Below are 14,488 nucleotides of genomic sequence, written 5' to 3' on the forward strand. Positions count from 1 at the left end.
GTTCTCACTCAGCTTATTTAGTAGTAGCACGGCTTGATTCAAAATGATGTCAATTCTAAGCAGAAAAGAGCATTTTAGTTATTGTCTGTCTGATTACCAATGAGCGATAAAATCACATTAGAAAGATTAAATTTAGTCACATCAGGTAATTGTGTCAGCGCATGAAGGAATCTGGAGCACTACAGGACTTGGTTTGTTTCTGTCTCCTCTCTGACATTAAGACAGATGTCATATTTATTTTCAACAGCTGTTGGTAGAACAATGTCCTCGCAGACTTGATTCCAGATTTCTCTCATATCATCTTCTATCCTATGGCATACTGTCCACTAGCTCTGCAAGCTTAAAGAGAAAGCAAAGAGGATGTGCACAGTGCTTATCACTCTCATGACACCTATACTAAACCAAGAAAATTCACTTTCAATTTGCAAACCAGGACAAACGTGAATACTCCTTAAACATATATTAACAAAGCAGTCCAGAAAGAACCCTACAGCTCATCTAAGGTTGCAAGGCAGCATGGGCAGGGACACCTCCCATTGGGCCAGGCTACTCCATGCTCCGCCCAGCCCAGCCTTGAGCACTGCCAGAGATGGGGCACCCACAACTGCCTTGGACAGCCTGTATCCAGGCTCAGAAGTTCTTCCAGATATCCAACCTAAAACAATTCTCTTTGTCCTATCACTTTGCTCATGATAAAGTACTCGTCTCTAGCCTTTTCAGGCTGAACAGGCTTCCCCAGAACAAGATCAAGCAAGAGTCTTGACACCGTAAAGTCATGGAGTGTGACATCACCGGGCAATGGACTGTGACCTCACAGCCCTCCACTGCTCATACTGGGGCGCAGCAGAGCCTGGCCCAGCCGAGCTTGTTCCTGGTGTCTGGCTGAGCACGTTGGCGAGGTCTAGAGACCCAGGGAGGCTTTCTTGGTTTGTGCTGCGGGGTTTTGGGAGCTGTTCTCAGTGCCCAGCCCCACCACATTGCCTGTATTTCCCTGGCACTGCCTGGATCAGGCAGCCGGGTCCCAAAAAGCGCAGTCGAGGCAGAGGAGGTGAGAGATGGGGGGGTCACATCCCTGGGGTGGCCACGGGGTTCAGGGAGCTGCTAAGGCTGCATCTACAGCCAGCAGGGAATGGGGTGGCTGATGGACCAGGCCACAACTGCTGCCTACCCCAGGACACAAACTGACTATGGCATCTCCTTGCAGCATTTGGGACTCACTCCAGAAGGGGAGCACATTTCCATCTCCTGCTGCCCAGCCCAGAACGTGGCCATGGAGGAGCAGTTCTGTGCCATCTGCCGAGACGCAAGACCTGACACCTACGTGGTGCCCTGCGAGCACCACTTCTGTCTCCGCTGCATCCTGCAGTGGACCTTGAGGAAATTCACCTGCCCGCTCTGCAGGAGGCTCATGAGCACCATCCACTTCGCAGTGCGGGCAGATGGCTCTCTGCCCTGTGTCATCACGCTGCCATCCGAGTACGAGGCAGAGAGCCACGATACAGCCTCCCTGTGGGACGTGGCCGCCCCGCACCCAGCTCCATCGGGCAGCCCCACCGGGCACGGAGAAGAGGAGCTCCCCGGCACGTCCCACACGGCTCCAAGGGATGCAGACGCCGGTCCCAGCCTTACACCCGTCCCCGGGGAGGAGCACGAGCCCCAACGGGAGGCAGCAGCGGCACCTTCAGCCCAGGCCTGCAGCAGCAGCCCCCAACGGGAGGCAGCAGCGGCACCTTCAGCCCAGGCCTGCAGCAGCAGCAGCCCCACCGCTGCCCAGCGGGGCAGGGACGGCTTGGCCCGCAGGTCCGGCCGCCCCAGGAAGAGGAGGGCCCGCAGCTCCTGGAGCACTTCGCAACCCCGAAAGAAGCCGCCCCCGCGGCACCATTAGCAGCATCCATCGTTGTTAATAAATAACATTGAGAACTACACGGCTGTTCTGCCTCGGTTCTACTCGGAGTAAAACGTGCAGCACGTGGGCGCTGCCCGAAATGGCGGCTGCTGTTCCTGGACTCGGGGCACGAGGGTTGTTCAGTGTCTCAAGTTCCAAAGCAGAGAACTGCTGTGGCCGGTGGCATAAATAGAGAAACACAGAATATCCTGATTTGTGAGGGACTCACAAAGTTCACAGAATGATAGAACAGCTTGGGCTGTAAAGGATCTTAAAAAGCACCTATTTCCTACCCCCTGCCACGGGCTGTTAGCCAGCCACCAGATCAGGCTGCCCAGGCTCCCCATCCAGCCTTCAACCCCTTCAAGGCCTCTCTCTTCACTCAGTGTAGCCCAGGAAAGCCAAAAGGTTCAACACCCACACTGAAACCCACAGCCATTGAATTTTAGTGTATTTCAATCACAGGGAACCACACTGTTGACCGGCCACCAGCTTGATGGTAACCCCATGTATATGATGGGTCTTTGAGTTCAACCCATCAGCCAGTTGTTCACATGCTTGCATAAGCTGTCTGCTGGACAGTCTGTATATCAAAAGCTTTGTTTAAACCTCCCAAATACCCCACATCCTTAGCCTTCCCTTGGTCCACACAGTGGGAAAGGTTGTCGTGTGCATGCCTCCAATTGCACTCTATCTCAAATTAAAATTAGGCCCAAGAGAAGATCCAAAATCATACCAGAAATTTGTAGTAGGCCAATTGAGAATTCTATTTTTTGGTGGGAAAATGTTTGAAATACTGAATCATTGCCCTCCCTCACTTATGCATAATAATCAAACAACTGAATCAGAGCTTTGGTTAACTTCATGAAAAATACATACTAGAAATAGGTTTGCTGAGTGGGAAGTAACTTCAGTTTTTGAGACTTTCTACTAAAGTAGAAGGAACATACAGGGATAAGATAAATTAATTCTATATTATGTCTTTACATGTAAAACATGTAAAGAAAACATCTGAAACTTTCCTAAAAGCTTCCAGTGACAGAAATCCCATAATCTTCCTAGTCCAACTAATTAAATATTAAGTAGTTTTACTAACAGCAAGTCTTCCTAATAACTATTTTTTCTCTTGTTGCAATTAAAGTCCATAGATTCATGTCTTCCTCACTGCAGACACGGAGAAGAAAACATCAATGCTGTTACCTCCAAAAAAAATAGAACTTTAAAATCTCTTTAAAGAAAAATAGTCTACTGCCTGTAATGTTGAGAGATCAAATAAAACATCTGATACTAACTCGAGTCAAATTTATTCTTGTAGTTCTCCTTCATGCAGGAAACTAAAAGGGAAATTTCTGAGTAGGGAAAAAAGGAATGATTCCTTTTAAAATGCCAAAATGAAACACCAAAGTTGTAACGCTATTACTTTCTTTCCATCCATGTTACCAGCTTTATTAAAATATTGATAAAATTTGTTAAATTTCTAAAATAATTAAAAAGAACCCTCAGCCTCCCAAGATTTCTCTGTCTTTATGCTTCACAGACAGAAATACTTGGAGAATTAAACATATATATCCTGCATGGCTTTTTAAAGATAATTCCCCATAAGAATCTCAGATCCCTCATCTATCTTTGTCTTCCGTTATCTTAATGGACACAATGCCCTTGGCTCCTCTGTAGTGCTATAAACTTGTAGAAAATAAGAACAGCCATTATTCATTACCTAAACAGAATTAGATAGAAGTTTCTGGTATAGATTTGGATCACTTTCCCATAGCTTTTTTCCCCTATCTCCCCAAACTATAGAAGCATTTTCCATTTCATCACTATTGTACTTTACTTTCAGTTCAGAATTACTGAAATAACCTTGTGCTTGTCAGGTCCACTCAGTTGCTAATACAGGATCATAAAGTAATTTGGGTTGGAAGGAGGATATCCAGGAACAGACCTTCAGATCTTTTCTAGACGTAGATGTTTTAAACTGGTCAAATAGATCTATAAGGAACAGAAACACTTGGCTAATCAACATCAATTCACCAAAGGGAAATAATGCTTGATGACTCTGGTAGCCTTCTATGATGTCATGTCTGAGAGCAGGTCTATGTCATGAGAAGAGAGCAGTGGATGTTGCCTACCTTGGCTTCATTAAGGCTTCTGACACTGCCATGGACAATAGGTTGGCCATGAGCAAGCAGCGTGTGCCCTTGTAGTCAAGAAGGCCAATGATAATCCAAATTGCATTAAAAAGAATGTGGCCAGCAGGTCAAGGGAGGTGGTCCTCCCTCTCTACTCCACCCCAGTGAGGCCATATCTGGAGCACTGTGTCCAGTTTTGGGCTCCTTGATTCAAGAAAGATAGGGAACTTGTAGAGGGGGTACAGCAGAAGTCCACAAAGATGACTTGGGCCTGCAGCATCTCTAGCCCCCTTCAGAAAAATGTTAAAGTTCCCATCATAAAAATAGTTGAAAATGAGTTAATTCCAAAATATTCAGCTATGTTTTTAATTATCTCTACTAAAATGTAAGTACATAAACAAATGGTGAACTCAAGAAAGCGTTTGCATTTGATCCTACTGAGAATAAAATATTTAAGTAAAAACTGCAGGTGCAAATGCAGAGCAGGAGAGTTTCAAGAGCTCTCGAGATTTGGAGGTGTTCTATTTTGTCAGCACCCAAAAGAAGAGAACAATTTAAAGTCCATATGCATCTAAAAAATATTGGAAGCCTATTACATCAAGGCAGTAAAACAGGCTTCCTGTCATGCTTAATTGCTTCAACTCATAACCTTGTGCTGCAGAATGTGGACGTGGCTGCTGACTCAAGCAGTTTCTGCATTTTAGTACTTTAAAAAATGTTGTTGTGTCCATGTGTTCATGTAAGACACCGAAGAAGCCTCTATGATACCAAATACTTTGTTTGATATTCCTGACCATCAGAAAATATTCACTCTCCAGAAGCCTCGCTGTTGTGCATGACATCTGTAATTAACTACAGAGCAAATATAAGTCTCATATCGCAACCTGATGGAAGATGCCACGCTGGGCTCTAATTTCAGTGACAATGATGAGAAATCTCAGCCTATGCAATTTAACATGGCTAACTTAAATGCAATGAGGAACAAGCATTATCAAGGCAAACATAAAGCAAGAATGCTTACATTCTGGTCCCCCAGAGCAAACACATTCTCGCACTGTCCTAAGTGAAGATCAAGTAAAATAAAAGCAGCAACTGAGCCATGTCATTGAAGGCACCAACTGTGCAACTATGACATGTCCCGTGTCCAAAACAACTTACTTAAATATTATCAAAAATAACAAAGACTCATGGAAACGTTTGTGATGCCCAAGAACGTCAGGTAATTGTTCTAAGCAAAGCTCCAAGAGCCTTATCACTACAGCAGACTAAAAGCTTGCCAAAACTGAAGACTTGCATGAAAACGTTATCAACAAATATTGATTCCCAGATAAAAGAACTAGAGAAGTTACTGGTTCAGATTTATCAACTACAGAACCTTGCTAAACAGCCATGCAAAATGCTTTTATCCAACCATTCTTAAGTCATTCTCTAATTGCTGGTATTTAATAATGCTGAAACACTTTCAACTCAAACTTTGTAACTCTGTGCTTGGAATGAGGTATCAATCATTTTACTGACATTTCCTGAGCTATCAGGTGGATCTCAACCATCCCAACTCAGATGCTGAGAAGGCAGTAAGTAAATGTCAATTCTCTTCCACGTATTGAAGGAAAAGTAATAGGAACGTGAGATATTGTTTGAAAAATTTACAGTAGCAAGAAACGTGGTGCTGCTTTAGGGAGAGAAACTGAAACAGTCAAACCCCAAACAGATAACTGAGGTTTAAAGGAAGTGAAACTGGAGATGGACATCAACGCTGCACACACACTCACAGAGCAGCACCTTTAAAGGGTCACACCCAAAAGTCTGCTTCACTTCTTCGAAATGATTCAGATGTGAAAGCTGAGACTTTACCCCCGAGTTCCTCCCTGGAGAAGGGAATGCTGCTTACTAAGTAACAGTAACTGCTCGTTTTTCAGAAGCTTAATTTCTATCACGCAGATAAACAACCTGAATATCAAACAACTACGAAAACATCTGCAGTTTACAAACAGAATAACAAGGCGTTCAAACTCTATATGCATCTCTTTCTTCGTTTTAGAAGCAGATATAGAACTAACGCAAGTACGCAAGCCAAAATTCATTATTTCCAAAGCAAAAATACCTCACGCAGATCCTAATGACATCCACCTATCACGACCAAATTCCTTAACCCAGCACAGCTGTCCCGGTCTGTATCACATCCCTGGGCGTCCCTCCAGGCCATCACCAAACTGCAGCGTGAGCTCCTGCTTGTGCAGAGTGGTCCAGCACGGCGCTGCTCCGGGCTGAGGGGTTATCTGCTGTTTGCAGAAGCAGGCCATCCCCATTTGCCCTGCTCCCCTCAACACTTACGCACGCTTTTGTCTTTTTATCACTCAAGATATTGCAGTTATTCAGCAAGTACACCTCGCTGACAATGGACAGGCGTTTTGAAATCCCCATCCTGTAATCTATTTCTGCTTTTTTAACCGTACAGATGGATACGGGCATATATCGCTGCTCATTTCTATCGCTCTGTTTAAACTGTATTTGTGAAGAAAACACTGCCGTCGTTTAATGCCACACTCTTTAACAAGTTCGGTAGTAAAGCTCCGCAATCCTCACATCAATGTGCATTCTGGCACCACGGTGCTACGCTCACACGGTACACATGTGCCTTAAAGTTAACGAGCAACCATTTTGGTCAGGAATCCTGTAAGCTGTCTGCTAAAAGTCAATAGCTCAGCTCACAAAAACCGCCTTTAATGAGATTCCTGCCATACTTTATATAAATGCTAATGGAGCTCCCATCAAAAGAAGTTAAAGAGCTCTTTGAAGGCGACTTCACACAAACTTCAGGCAGTCAGAGGAAGGACAATCACCCCCCCCATGTTCCCCCATCACCACCCCCAGCCTCATTTTCCACGAGCATCACTACATCGCTGCACGGATGCAGCTCGTTCCGCGCAGCAGCAGCGCGGTCCCCGCCCGCCATCCCTTCAGGTCTCCGCTCTGCCTCGCTTCCCTCTCCATCCTTCATTCCCCAGCGCCTGCTGCCTTACCTGAAGAGCGACACCCCCGCCCGCGACGAGCCTCCAGGGCATCGTGCTGCTCTGCGAGGTGCCCCCGCTGCCGCTCTAGGAGGGATCGGACGCTCCTAGACCGGAGCAGCGGCTCAAGGTCAGGCGGCCCCGAGCCCCGCCGAGCGCCCGGAGCGGCTCCGCGTGCGAAACGCTGCCCGTACTTACACTGTGCCTACATGATTTATAACGTCTCCGGGACAGTATTTACGACTTTCAGTACGCCGCTCAACACACACCGACACCACTAGCCGTTAAAGCTCCCCTGGATGTTGTTTTCCCCTCCGTATCCCTGACGGGGATTGCAGCATCCACAGCCGGTGAAGTCATTGTGCTCCTGCGTGCGGGAAGAGCGGTGCCACGCGCTCGGCTCAGAGCACAGCCCACGGGCAGCGCAGGGGGGCACGGGGTCAGCGGGATAACCCTGCTGCTGGGCGGCAGAACTGCCTGTACAGCACACCTAACCAACAGGGAAAGCACACCTAACCAACAGGGACAGCACACCTAACCTAACAGGGACAGCACACCTAACCTAACAGGGACAGCACACCTAACCTAACAGGGACAGCACACCTAACCTAACAGGGACAGCACACCTAACCTAACAGGGACAGCACACCTAACCTAACAGGGACAGCACACCTAACCTAACAGGGACAGCACACCTAACCTAACAGGGACAGCACACCTAACCTAACAGGGACAGCACACCTAACCAACACGGAAAGCACATCACCAGTTAGACCAAACAACTGCTCTGAGGACTCTTCTAATTCTCTAAGGTGGGTTTATTACACGCACCCTATTTCTGAAAACTAAGAAAAGGTCTCCATACCTATCAATATTTACCACTGCTTTGCGATGGAAAAGACTAACAAAGTGATGTCCAAAGTTCAATTTGATGGGAAATATGGGAAAACTTCAGATTCTGATTTTAGAAGACTTCTCCTGTTGGGTAGATTTGGTGGAGACACATTCACCTTGCTACCTTAGTGTTCTTTTCCCCTATCTATCTATCTATCTATCTATCTATCTATCTATCTATCTATCTATCTAGGTGGTTTATGAGACAAACAGGACATCCCTTTAATTTAAAACACAGTACAGCTGTGCATCGTTTAAAAAGCAGAATGCTGTAAGGGCTGGCCAGAGCACTGGGCTACTGGCCAAAACAAACCTCAGAGCTCACATTGGCTCATTGTGGCCTTGACCACATTATTCATCTCCTCAGTTTTCCCACTTGTACAATTAGATTCATAATAGTTGTGGTGCATCGCTCTTGCTGTTCCGGAGGGCTCTGAGGATTATGAACCCACAGTATCTGAGAAGAGCAAACATCAACCACAAGGCCAGAATTCATGAGTGTTAAAATAAAAAAAAAGTACTGGAAAATCCAATGGAAGCCACCTCAAGCATCTGAACATGGATATCTTAAAACACATGGGTTATAAAAACACCATTTCCTAGCATTAGCAACCAACAATATATGATGGGTTGTCTTGTTGTCCTGTTATTTACACATCTCATTTTTCTCTGTGCTCATTCTTATCATTAAGCTCAGAACTGAATTAAAAACAGCACCAGGAGCAATTGCTTCTGCTGCCAGGGCAAGGTCACCTGGAGCCAGCGCTGACAGGAACCCCCCATTAACTGCAGCCCCTTGGTTCCAGCCTTTGCAGCACATATGGTCAGTTCATCAGAAGACCAGCACTTCTGGCAGATGTTACACGTTCTCAGTGCTGTTCTTCAGAGACCACAAGTCTTTATTCAAGTAATGAAAAACAGTTTAAACTAATTAATTATCTCATTAGCAATAAATATTGGGGGAGGGTGGGGGAGCACTGGCAGAGAACATGCGGCTGCAGAGCAAGCTGCATCTTTGTAAAAGGTTGTGAAGATGATCAGATCATCCAGCAAATACTCAAAATTTCTACAGCTAAATGAAATGATTATAGTAAAGGTCCATTTTAATCTATAGAATTAATTTGATAAATTCTGTGTATGTTTACACACATTCATTTGTACTGCTTCTCCTAAATAGCAGATGATTTCGGTCATCAGTTTCTCCCCCTTCGTACATGCATAAGAGATGAAGTACTTTCAGTGCTCACAGCATCAAATAGTTCCACTCACTGTCCCCAAACCATTACTACAGTGACTCCATCTGCAAAACCTTCTCTGACATGTCAGTGTGCTGTCCATCAGCACGGGCACGTTAGAGCTTTGTGTGGAGCAAAACTGGAGCGACCACATCTATGGAGCGAGACCAAGACCAGGAGAAATTCACTGTGATGAGCTCTGGGGGCAAAGGGAAGAACAGGTTCTCTCCATGGTTTGGAATCTAAAAGTAACTCCTCAAGAGCAAGGTAACCCTGCACCTGTACCATCTGCAAGTGCTGTTATACAGGACAGTGAAATATAATGCTTTTATACATCAAACACATGGGGGCTCTCCACACCTGACAGATTACTGTTGAAATGATTTCTTTCCACGTGCTATCTAATGATCCACTCACACTGCAGAATGGGAGCCTAATGAAGCATATTCAGATGGTGAAGCATTGTGCAATTGGTGATAAACGTGCTGCAGTTTTGTTCTTAAATGCTTACAGCGTGCGAGTCTGGAAGGGAGACGACTGACAAGGAAGACAACATCTATCACATCACAACCCAAACAATCCTAGTGTAGCTCAAGGAAACCTAAATTAAAGAGTTCATAATATTAGGCTTATGCCAAATACAATCCTTTGGGGACAATACACAATGATTTTTAAAACTAATAAAGATCTTCAAAATGGAGGTGTCTAAAAATACAAGCAGAAACCACAAGTCTCTTCTCTACTAAGCAGAATTAAAAGCAATCTGCAGAGGTCTGATCCCACAGACATTCACACAGTTGCTTGCTTTACAATAGCACTAATTGTAAGAGGACACAAAAATTAGTGCCATACCTACAGAACAGATGTTCAAAAGAACCGGGGAGATACAGCATTAGCAGAGTTCACAAACAATATAGAGAGTTCTCTATATACACAAATCATGGTATTTTTTCCTGCAGCCCCGTGCTTACAAGGAGTATCTAAAAAGAATTTGTAAATGTGATCTGAAACGCTGCGGTTTGTTTTATTAATTGGTTACATCTTGTATATTGAAATTGGTGCTGCTAATTTTACTTGAATATTCCAGTATTGTTTTGGCTGTAAATTAACAGTAGCTCACAAATGAGGTGACTTATTGGTGTTCACCGCTTTCAAGTGGCCACTTTCACTGTGATTTTAATTGCAAAACGTTGCAAAGTACTAAGTGAAAAAATTTCATTTGCCATCCTTATACCAAATAAATCCCATCTATCTGTGCCTAGAAACAAGCATCATCAGTACATAGAGAAAAACCTTAACAGTGGAACACTGTTTATATGCAATTATGATGCAACTAAAAGAGTGATGACCTAAAAGATGCAGTACTTCAAACCTCACTGCAGAATGTTTCTTGTATGAACACTATGGAAGTTATCACAGAAGTAAGAACTCATCCCTCCATCCTCCTCAGCCCCATGAAGCACAAAATGAGCACAAAACCATGGGATAACGATCATTGCACAGCCAATGATGCTTATAGCAGGTTACGTGCAATAAATAATTACTTCCCTAAGTCCCAAAATGAAGGAAAAAAAATCTGCAGATGCAACAGATGAAGAAGGAAATGGTCTCTCTTTTTTTCAGGTCTAAAAGAAGTAAGAAAGTACAGAAACCCAGATTGCAGCACCGTGCATTCTTTAGGCTCCCACTACTTTTAGTTCACATTACCTTTAATGTGAAAAGTATGATAATGCATCTACAAATACCAAGAAGGAAGAGGTCTTGGAGAAGTCTTGAGGCAAAACAATTCCTTATGTGCTTATACATATTCACAACTTTGTCGAAATGCTGAACTATCCCCAAAAAATTACATTACTGAGGCAAACCATGAACAAAGATTATTAGTGAAGTCTGCAGCTTAGAATTTTCAAACTTCAGTATCCATTCCCTTCAAAGTCAATCAGAATCACCTTTGCTGTTCACAAGCAAATCACAATTCCTTGTTTAGTAAAATTCGGAAAACTCAGCATTTTGCTTTATTGCAAACTCTAAATGTCTTCCAATTTTTTATTTTACGAGCATATTTTTATTCATGAAGCACCACAAGTCGCTCCCTCAGCTGCAAAACACTAATAAAGGTTAATTTACCTAAAAACCCACAAGATACGTAAACGTGATTGTGCTCTTCGTGAGAGCGCAAGTGTTAAAACACAATGGAAAGCATCTAAAAACCTTGGAGGTGCAATTGCTTACCACTACAGATAATTCCGTGCAGATAGGAAATAAATAAATCAGTGGTAGGAAAGTTATTTAGAGATCTCTAGGAAGTTTCTGACCCAGATATTGTGAAGGGTTAAATATCTTTATAACCATAGGACATGGAGGACTGCTGAGGGAATGCTAGTCCTGTGGCACAGCCACACAAACACTATCTCACCTCATACTCAATAAGGTTTGAGGTGGGACCTCCTCCAGCTCAGAAGCCAAGGGCCTCTAAAGTCATGATGGCACAGAGGTTGTCACAGCTTGTGGATGCAAGCAACCGCTTGCTTCTGCTCATCTGTGGCACAACACAGTTGACTAATTTTTTAAAGTATTCAAGATGTGACACTTTACATACAGGACTGAATACAGATTAGCATTACAATCATCACAAAGCTTTTGTAGCCTCAAATTTGTCTTCTTCCAGCAAAGTTTCCTTTAATGTGCAAATGAATGATGCCACTTCATATCTTGAAATAAACAGGCTCATTATGGTTATGACTTGTCATATATGCAGGCATTCAGAATTCTATTAACAGTATATTAACAGTAAGCTGGCAGATAAAGACAAGCTAAACAAAAGATACTGAACTAACGGCCAGCTATCATATTTAGATGCCTTCGTATCATGCTATCCCAAAGCCGGCATTATGAAAACATTCCTCCCCATCAATGTTTATACATTGACAATACATGCACACGTTGCAATGGCTTCCATAGCCCTGTTTAAGGATGGAACGGGTATGCAAGACCAAGTGAAAAGAAAGCAAAGGGAACTTGAAATGATCTCAGAAACTGAGAACCTGCCAGAGTCGGGATGCAGATTCAGAGGAGAGGCTGCCCAGACGATGACATCAGGGACATGGGCAAGTTTGGCAGCTGAAGCATCCAAATCCCTGGAAAGAATTCCCACGTAAAGAGAAGCATACTAATTAAGTGTCCTTGGTGGTGGGGTGTTTTTTTGTACTTTGCCTTCTTCATAATTTTTGAGAGCAAACAAATCAGTGTGTCCAGAGTTGCTTTATACAACACAGGCCACAGCTCACACAACACAAGAGGACAAGCATACGCCATGGCAAAATGGGTTTCCAAGGATAATTAGGGTAAGACGTGCTAAAAACAAAATTCACACATTTTTCTGACAAACTGTTGTGGACTTGTGTCATTAATTTTAGCTCTTTCAATTGGATTTGGTATGGCTGGAAATGTAAGGGAAAGTCTGCAGCAATCAGGATGTGACATTCATTAACACTTCCACAAAATACCCACTGGATTAGCATAAAGTCTGCAAAGATTCATTGGTGAATCTTTAATTTCCCTTGGTTTTACTCCAGATTCAGTTCTGTTTGCCCTCCCTCTCTCCTCGAGTGATAATCACTGTAAACAGTTCACAACAAAGCACAATTAAATGTACCAAATAACTAAAATGCACATAAAATTACAGGGTTGAAGATCCTGGTTTCTGTTACTGCTAACAATTCCATGTCAGATCACGAATATGGGAATAGCAACATTCACTTACTCTTGCCACAAATTCCAACATTAAGATGTGGATCCACTGTCCACTATTTGCTATGTCTAACAGATGTAGAATATGCAGCAGAAACCCAACGTTCACTGTAATTAAAAGTCTCATTCCCTGCCATACTATTCTCCTAGAGAGAGAAGACAGTACCACAGCACTTCAGTAAACAGGATTCTTTTGGATAGAAAAAAATTGTAGCGGGCACAGGTAACTCCTAACATTTCAAGGCATGAATTTCTTAATGGACAAGCAGTGACTTCAGACAGCCTTCACTGCACACAGCACACGCAAAACGTAAAAGACAGAGCACTGAGGAAGAAGAATGGGATGCAAACTGGTGTTGGGAGAACTAAGCGAAAAAGAACACATTTCTCACAAGTCTACTGCTAGGCTTGAGTTAATGTTGCCACAGGAACAAACTGGAAAGAGAGATGAAGGAAAACGGTTACCGTTCCGTGTAACATATTATGCAGCACAAATTACTTCTCTCTCTCCTGAACATCTGCTGCACTGCATAAACGTTACACATATATTTCTATACAAACATATTTAATATCCTTAATAGGGAAGCGAGTACAGCACATGTTGATTATGATTATTTGGAAAACAAAAGAAAGTGACAGAAACTTATTTGAATTGCAATGCCAAAAACAACTGCCAGTAATATGTTTTATAGAATTTGTATTGATCTGCTATTTAGAAATAGGTTTGAAGGCTGACTACCAATGCTTTGAGAATAAGGTTACATCATCTTTTAATAGGATAGGAAGAGTAAGGCTTAATTTACAAAAAAATAAGACTATTTTCCTTATGCTTGCGAGTCATCATACATCATTAAGTCTTTTTTTTTTTCTTTTTTTTTTTTTTTTGGTACTGTGCTAAGAACTGTGGCTTTGAATTACTGCCCTAATTAAGCATGTGGTTGGAGTGGAATGATTTTGAGAACAGCACCCCACTTAAAGATTCATCTACTTTTCCTAATGCAAGCACCTGGAGAAGACAGTTGACCACCACATCAACCCTGCTCTGGTACTTTGTTTCTGCAGTTCTACCAGACATTTCTTCACGACACAAATGCCTTCGTTGCACAAGTGCACCAACTACGTGGATTTCTAAACATATCCGTATTGAGATATCATTTTAGATGGTCATACCTTGTGCATCCTTCAAAGACTTGTCAATATTCCAGAGAAAATAATCTTGTTACTGTGTCTGCATTTGCTTAAGCTACACATCAACCCAAGCAAATAAACTGTTCGAACTTTGTTGTCTAGCCCATGAAGTTATGAGCACTTACAGAAATCACATAAATAATGCTGTTGTTGTGAAAGCACAGAGCAACACGGATGTAATTACAACTCATCATTACCTTGAAATCTGGCATAAAACTGAAACTAAATTAAATCTTACCTATTGCCAAAAGCCAAGTGCCAATTTGGTTAGATGCCAAAAGTTAACTGCCAAAAGCGAGGAAAAGAAGAACGCCATAAATTTCAAAATTAGATCATCTTTCCTATTTCTTACTCTGTTCCCTTTTGCGCATGTTTTTGCAGAACAGAGAGAAGAAA

General features: G+C 43.1%; 2 protein-coding genes across 2 annotated transcripts in view; one reads left to right on the top strand and one right to left on the bottom strand.

The window, feature by feature from the left end:
* Positions 1 to 14,488, bottom strand: part of LOC146759734 (uncharacterized) — a 289,258-nt gene that overhangs the window by 164,702 nt on the left and 110,068 nt on the right. The window lies entirely within an intron of this gene.
* Positions 987 to 2,312, top strand: LOC146759735 (uncharacterized). The gene is made up of 2 exons (XM_085509306.1): positions 987 to 1,048; positions 1,205 to 2,312. The coding sequence occupies exon 2, from the start codon at positions 1,271 to 1,273 to the stop codon at positions 1,883 to 1,885; it is 615 nt and encodes a 204-aa protein (XP_085365432.1). The 5' UTR covers positions 987 to 1,048; positions 1,205 to 1,270; the 3' UTR covers positions 1,886 to 2,312.

Source organism: Coturnix japonica, chromosome 9 (assembly GCF_054131305.1).
Source record: "Coturnix japonica strain WE chromosome 9, WE-NBRP24, whole genome shotgun sequence".
Taxonomy (NCBI): domain Eukaryota; kingdom Metazoa; phylum Chordata; class Aves; order Galliformes; family Phasianidae; genus Coturnix; species Coturnix japonica.

What these genes read in the sequence shown, in the direction of transcription:
- LOC146759735 (XM_085509306.1), top strand. Translation starts at nt 1,271, where the DNA reads ATGGAGGAGCAGTTCTGTGCCATCTGCCGAGACGCAAGACCTGACACC.